We start from the raw sequence: 8,371 nt of genomic DNA on the forward strand, positions 1-8,371 counted from the left end.
AGGCATCAAAACCACTGTTCAATCCAATTACAACCAGAATAATGCAATTACATCCTGCAGAGATGTTGGAGATGAAAATTTTATAATTTGAAATACAATTAAAGAGAGAAAAGAACAAAAGAGGAAAACAAATTATAGTCTATTTAAACATACTTAGATTGTCCAAATATATAAATAAGTAAAATCTATACTATATATTAACTTGGAAATATCATCGCCTTGATAAAATTCTGCCTCACCAACTAGCTAATCAGACGCGAGCCCCTTTTCGGGCAGATTCCTCCTTTTGCTCCTTAGCCTATAGGTATTAGCAGCCGTTTTCAGCTGTTGTTTCCCTCCCAAGAGCAGATTCTTACGCGTTACTCACCCATCCGTCACTGGAAACAAGCTATAGTCAATTAAAAAATATACTAAAATAAACTTAGTTATAGCCAATTGAAAATTTTTATTTTAAAAAAAATATTTATAATATTTAATTAATTAAACAAGCTAATTAATTTATTCGAACTTCGTTACCGGATTGATATTGCATTTTTTTTTCTTAATTTGCTTGATGTTTATCTCATTAATATAAAATCAACTTTATACATACATATAATAACATTGTAAATAATATAATAAATCATTATGGAAAGAAAAATAATAATAATAATTCTTAACTATCATATATTATGTATCGCGCATTGTATTTTTTTTTTTGAGTGTTATTGATGTATATTGACCTTTAAATTTTTACAAGTAATGTCCTGCACCAGCAACCATTTGCTAATGTTTGCTTTATATAAAATTGCATTTTCTTTTTTTTTCAAAATTTTGATTTTATTAATATAAAATTTATTATTGAATACACGTAGATATAGGTAAATAATTTTTATCATTGTTTGTAGTAGAAGAAAAAAATTCATCTTAAAGCCATTGAATTTGTTTTGTTTGGACTATTCACACTACAAAAAAAACGCCACATTGCGACCGATTTTTGCGACGGACTTAAATCGGTCGCAATTTTGTGACCGATTTGCGACTTATAGGCAAACAGTCACAGATTTTAGCGCTGAAAATTCCCGCGAGTTTGGTTTTCAGTTTGCGACCCATGTACTACGGATTTGCGACCGATTTTGCGACTAATAGTTTTTCTATCGCAAAATTGCGCGCGTCAAAAATAGGGATAAGTTTTGAGACCGACTTGCGAAAAAATTGCGACCGATAGTTTGCGACCGACGTATTGAGTCGCAAATCGGTCGCAATTTTGTCGTGTAGTAAAACTACGTCGGACAATTAAAAATTGCGACCGATGTTAATTAACTTTGTGACTGATTGGTCGGTCGCAAACTTTAGGGCTTTAAACGTGACGCCCTCTCCTTTTTCTTTCTTCTTCTTTCTCTCTTCTCCTTCTCCTCTCCTCTCCTCCGTCCGCAGCGCCACTCTAGCCCCTCCTGAGAATGCTCCAGCCCGCCTGACGCCGCCACCGCCACTCCGGTCACTCCTCAACGCCGTTCGCCACCGTTTGGACATTATTTGAGGTACGACCGATTTGCATTTTATTTTTTTATTTTTTTTCTTTTGCGATTTATGTGTTTTATGCAATTTATTATTATTGTTACTGTTATTATTATTATTATTATTATTATTATTATTATTGTTAATGTTGTTATTATTATTATTATTATTATTGGCGTAAATTGTTACTGTTATAGTGTTATTATTATTATTATTATTATTATTATTATTGTTAATGTTATAATTATTATTATTATTAATATTGTTATTGTTATTATTTGAAAAATAATATTGTTAAATAATATTACTATTATAGGTTTAGCCTTTTTTTTTAATTTTGTTGAAAAATAAATCGCATTTATACTATAATTAGAGTTACAAACATCAATAACAACTAGAGTTTAATCCCAAATTAGTTAGAGTTTGCTATATAAATCATTTGGTTCAATATCTCCTATGTTCAAACTAATAGTAATTAAAAGCAAAGTATATAATTACAAAAGGTTTAAAATACATTTTGAGGTAAGAAAGAAAAATTATGAAATAAAACAGAAATTTAAAGTGACAAAAAAGATTGGAAAAAAAAAAAACCATCAACGAAAATAGATTGGGTATTAAAGAAAATGAAAAGAAGAACAAAACTAGTTTTGAAATTTTTCTAAAAAGAAAGAAAAGAAGAACAAAACAAGTAATATAATTAGACACAAAAAAGAAAAGGAAAAAGAAAAAGAAAGAAAAATATCTGAATTATATGTATAAGTGAACTTTAATTTATTTCTTCTAACTTATATGTCTTCATCTCATTTATAAAAATAAAAAAAAAAAAATATTTCACTCACAGCAACAAAATACAAATTTCTAATTGAAAAATAATTCCCAATTCACATAGCAAGAATATACAATAATGAAATTAGCCTTTTCAGTAATGAGAAATTAGGTAAGAGAGAATAATTGTGCAGGAATCCTATTTTTGGGTAATAAATTCATAAATGTGACTCAATTTTTTAGCAAGCACCAAAAATGCATAACGACATGTAAAGGAATCAAGCAGAGAGCAAATTAACTCGTGCTAAAAACTAAAAAAATAAAAATAAGTAAAAAGAATTGCTTGATAAAGGAGAAAGTAATATGAGAACTGCTAAACTACGTAGAAAAATCAAAAAGACCCCCTCAAAATTGCTCATAGAAACACAGATATATAGTAAACATTTTCTTGAGACATTAAACATTTTTATTGAATTTTAGAAAATGAAATTTTTTTTTCAAAAATTACATGCACTTAAAGAATTACACAGTATGTTATAATTGCATTCTAATTAATTTAAAATATCAGTTTTTATCCTTGCTATTTAGGTAAGATAATTAGAATATGTAAATATTGTAAGGCTCTTAAATTTGAAGAATCTATTATTATTATATGGAATTAAAAGGTTTTTAATTGTTAAAAAAAAGAAGAAGTTAGATAGGATGTTAAATACAAACACGGCTAAACATAGATTAGAAAATTGAACTACCAAAGTGAATTAATTTTATTCAGTTTAGTTCGATTCAAGTTATTATTTTGTTATTTTATTGTGTGTGTTTTAAATATTAAGTTATTACATGTTCTTAATTATTGGCAACTCTTTCTTGAGAAGTTTTGGCTGTGTTTTTCTTTATTTTATATTATTGTCGTTATTATTCTTAAATATGTTTTTATTAAATGAATGATGAGTTTGGATTGGAGGCCTAGTAGTGGCCATTTTGCCTTTGGAGAAGTTGGTATGATATAGAAGTGTTTATTGAAGTGTCTTTGTATTTGAGATTTGATTATGTTGTGTCGAAATGCTGCCGAATTTTTTTCCAAGAAATTCAATATGTAGAATAGTACACTTACCTTTATTATAGTAGGTATATATATATATATATATATATATATATATATATATATATATATATATATATATATAACCTTTGTATTGAATAAATGAACTTATTGATTTTACATTTATATATAGTTACCCTTATTATAGAAATAATCTTAGTTAGTTATAAGTGTAAATTGAACATTACATTAGTGGCATGTTTTAAGGATGGTTTAGACTAATGCAATTACATATAATTTACCCTTTATAAACACATTGTTAATTAGGTAAAAAAAAAAATGCGAAATAATCGAGATTGGATGTACTGGAGGTTCGAGGTCAATGGGATATTAAGACAAGAGTTCCTGCAAGGATTGGAGGCGTTTATACAGTTTGCAGTTAGTAATCCCAGTTTTATGGATGGTAATAAGTTGAGGTATCCATGTAATCACAAGAAGTGTCAAAATTGAGCCTTCTTAGACATCGATACAGTGAAACTTCATTTGTGCAAAAATGGGTACGTGCAAAATTATTACGAATGGATACATCATGGTGAAGCTTGAGTTGCCAGTGGGTCAGGCCACTCCATTCTGGTAAGTTTAGAAGTTCAGCCTTATCAATTTCTGTATAGTAATCAATGCAATGATATGGTAATCGATGCGAGTAGAGTACAATGTGATTGGGATAATATGGAGGAATCGCCAAACGTAGCAGCACTACAATTGTTTGACATGCTAAGTGCAGCTAACAATGAACTGTGGCCTGGATGCAAGAATCATTCAGTTCTGTCTGTTGTGGCACGATTATTACACATGAAAGCGGAGCACCATTTTTCAGAAAGGTGTTACGATGATTTTGTGCAGTTAGCAAAGGAAATGTTGCCTGAAGGCCATTCAATGGTTGATAATTTTTATCGGATAAAAAAATTAGTTCGGGGATTGGGACTACCAGTAGAAAAGATTGATTGCTGTCGTAATAATTGTATGATATTCTGGGGTGTTGACTCGGAATATAGAGAATGCAAGTTTTGTAGAAACATTTCATTTTTTGCAGAAACATTTCATATGGGACGAGGCCATTACGGCTATGCTGAAAATAGCCTGGGAGAAGATATGCGCTGATCGATATGCTGACTTCACCTATAGGATGAGAAGAAGCGGTAAGAAGCAGCAGTGCATGTCTCAAGAGATATGGGAGAGCTGGCAAAAGGCTTGGGAGGATCCTGCATTCAAGAGAAAGCGGGAGATATTTGCACAAAACAGGCGCAGTGAGACTGGCCGTGATGGAGCAGGACCTTCTCGACACACGGGCGGATCAATATCTGTTATAGAGACAGCTCGATTATTAGTAAGTGAACTAGTTCTTAATTATATGAAACTGATGTTTAATGAAAGGACACTATATATATTAATATATCAAGCATAAAAATTCATTACAGGCTGAAAAATTAGGTCGTGAGCCCACACCGATTGAGGTGTTTACATACACTCACACGAAGGACCACGATCTGAATACGTTTGTCGACAGACGTGCGGTGAGCGTCAATGTAAGTAACAATGAATAATATTTACATTTACCCTCTACTCATTGCAAAGATGTACAAATTTCAATATAATAAAGCTTGCAATTGCAGTGATTAATTAATTTTTTGTTTTCAGGAGAACTATACTATAGCTCGGGAGCGTATTGTTTCTTCTCAGACCGATGAATCTGAAGCTGAGTCAAGAATTGATGAGGTAGTGCTTTATCTCGAGGCTGTAGGGGGCGAGAAGAGGAGGAAGGTATACGGCATCGGGTCTCAGGCATCACAGTTTTACTACGGCTCAGCAGCTCACGCTTCTACAGCTAGCGCAGGACCACAGCCTGAGCACACTGACGAGCACTATACTGATATACGGGCTCAGCTTGCTGATCAGCAAAGACAGATTGCAGAGCTTAGAGCGCATGTGATGCGGCTGTCCGGTGAGCCCGGTGTTGGTACTTCTTCCCCTGATCCTGCACCTGCTACAGACCGAAATGTTTTGACATCTCAGCAGCAGCCACTACCGGCTGCTGATCCCGATGCTGCAGACGATACTTTGGTCACCCCTCCTGGCGCTACATCACATCCAGCAGGTACTCCTCCCGGCGATCCGACATCGGATCCTCCAGATGAGCAGCAGCGTAGATTTGATTTTGGACCTTTTTAGTTTTTCATTTGTATTTTGATATTTTGTTCAGTACAATAAAAATTACATTTTTATATTGTTCTTGAATTGCATGTGTGATATATATGTATATATGTTAATTTTCACAGGTGCGGAAAAATTATGGTTTCAGAATAATATTTAATTTTTTTTATTTTTTTTCACTTTTGCGACCGATTTGCGACCGATATGATACCAAAAATTAAAATTTTAAATTTACATTTTGCGACTGATTTTAAAAATTGCGACAGACTTTTCTGCGACCAAATTTGCGACAGAGTTTCCAAATGAACCACGACCAAAATTTGCGACTAATTTTTCAAATTTGCGACCGAAGAAATCATCAGTCGCAAAAAAATTTTGCGATCAGGTGTTTTGCGACCGATATATATCGGTCGCAGATCGATCGCTAAATTAGCGACCATTCTGTGCCATTTTGCAACCGATTGGTCGGTCGCAAAATGGCGTTTTTTTTTGTAGTGTCATATTTTTCCAGATTAAACTTTTTTATGAAAATAAATTTTGCATTAGTGTTTTTTGTGTCATAATTTTATATTATAAAATTATTGAATCCATAGAAGTGTAGACAATTTTTTATAATTTATAAATTATTTTTCATAAATTTCTCATGAGTTTTTTATTTAACATAAATAAATTTCTTTGGATAAAAAAAAAATAAAAATAGACAAATATCGAACAATGGTAGTTTGAGAGCTCTAAATTTTTTTTTTCTTCTTATAATTATCATTTTATAGTATCATAGTACAACACATCGAGAAAATTACACATTCATCAATAACTTTTCTACTTATAGAATGTATAATAATATATAAATAGATAGTAGATCAATTAGATAATAAAATTTAATTATTTCAAACATTTCTGATTATGTACCAATAAAGTTCGACAATAACTTATATTGGAATTATTTTTAAAAAATCAATTTCACAATTTTTAATTGGATCTAGGAATTGTCTTAGAAAAAAAAAACTTATAATTGAACAAAATTTTATTTTTAATAAGTGTTTGATGTAAATAAATTAAATCAATTAATACACAATGGTTTGTGTAATTGCTTTACACTAAATTTTATTTATTTGTTTAATAAATAAAAATAAAAAAAGTTAAAAAAAAAGAGAAAAATGGTTATTCTTTATATTCTCCCTTATTTAAATGAAAATATATAAGATGAGTTAAGCAAAACATTGGGTCAGATGAAGCTTGCCACGTGTAGAAAAAAAAAGAATTTAGTGGGTTGTAAAAGCAAAGAGGATAAAATAGAAATTGCAAAAAAAATTAGATGGTTTAATTGGTATAACACTGTTGTATGAACAGTGATTTTGGTTTTGATTTTAATATTTATATAATATTTTCATTTTCATAAAAAAATAATAAAAATTAAGAGTTTAATATTAACGCTATAAATTGTATATTTAGTGAATATGTAATATTGTAATTGATTGCCAATTCAATTGAATAATTTTTAAAATAAAATGTTAAAAAATTACATTTACATACCTGTAAAGTTTGTTTTTGATTCATTAACTCATAAACTAAGTTTAATAATCAATTTAGGCATATTGATTTCATACTATTTAACAAAAATAACATTAAAATAATATCAATACATTGAATCTTGCTAGTTTAATACATCTTGTACATAATTAGTTTCCTTGTATGATGCCCTAGTTAGCCTTGTATATATATAGCAACTCTTTGTACTGTATTACTCACGAAAGACAATTACATGGTATCAAAGCGCTGTCACAAAACTTAACCCTATTTCTCTCATTTCTTAACCTCATTTCTCTTGTTTCTTCTCTTCGGTTATCTCTTCTATTCACCAATGGCTGAGAAAATTCATCTTGCAACCACCATTACCAACATCAAAACTCATATCCCAATCATTCTTGATTATGATTCGGCTCAATATAATAATTGGGCTACCCTCTTTATCATTCACACCAAAGCAACCTTAACCCATGATCATATTTCTCCCAAATCAGATTCAGTAACACCAAAAACCCCTGCAGATCAAGCTCAATGGGATCGAATTGATAATATTGTCCGTTAATGGATTTATGGAACCATCTCTTTCGATCTTTTGAACACGATAATTAATCCCAAAGACACGGCATTAGATGCTTGGACTCAATTGGAAGAATTGTTTCAAGATAATAAAACATCACGAGCTCTCCACTTTGAAACGGAATTCACGAACACTAATTTATGTGATTTTCCTGATGCGAAGGCTTATACCATACGCCTCAAAGTCCTAGCAGATCAGCTGACCAACGTTGGTTCTAAAGTCTTAGATCAACGAAAGGTTTTAAGTCTTCTCAATGGTCTTACAGATGCTTATGATGGATTCGTTACAGTGATTCAAAACAAGGCGCCGTTACCTTCCTTTGCCCAAGTACGATCCATGTTGCTCCTTGAAGAAACAACAAAAGCGGAACGTGCAAAGCTTGATTCTGTGAATGCTTCTGCTATGATTACTAAAACCGCCACTGATTCAGTTACTCTCTCCAATACCGACTCTGCTCATTCTCTTCCTCCTTTTACTGGTGGACAGTGACAGAATCAACAGGGACGTGGTGGTCGGAATGCTAATAGCGGACATGGTCGATCTGGTGTAGGGGGTGGTCGTGGTTCTTCTAGTAATTCCTATGGCAATTCTTCTGGAGATTCTGGTCGTGGTTTTAATCAACAGTCTTGGAGTTACACGCATGTTTCCTCCATGGGGTACCTAGTATCCTTACTATTCTCAGCAACAGCAATGGAGTCCTCCTCCATGTCCATATCCTAACTGGGTTCCTCGATCATCCACCTCCACTCTAAGAC

The 8,371-nt window shown here is 31.8% G+C and overlaps 1 protein-coding gene across 1 annotated transcript; it reads left to right on the forward strand.

Annotated features, from left to right (window-relative positions):
• Positions 1 to 7,373: 7,373 nt before the first annotated feature.
• LOC149493633 (uncharacterized) lies at positions 7,374 to 8,105 on the forward strand. The gene is made up of 2 exons (XM_089726294.1): positions 7,374 to 7,592; positions 7,779 to 8,105. Exons 1-2 carry the CDS (start codon positions 7,374 to 7,376, stop codon positions 8,103 to 8,105), a joined length of 546 nt encoding a protein of 181 aa, XP_089582420.1.
• The last annotated feature ends 266 nt before the right edge of the window (positions 8,106 to 8,371 follow it).

The sequence above is a fragment of the Jatropha curcas genome, chromosome 9, assembly GCF_041381405.1.
Source record: "Jatropha curcas cultivar XTBG-Jc1 chromosome 9, XTBG_Jcur_1.0, whole genome shotgun sequence".
NCBI classification, from domain to species: Eukaryota; Viridiplantae; Streptophyta; class Magnoliopsida; order Malpighiales; family Euphorbiaceae; genus Jatropha; species Jatropha curcas.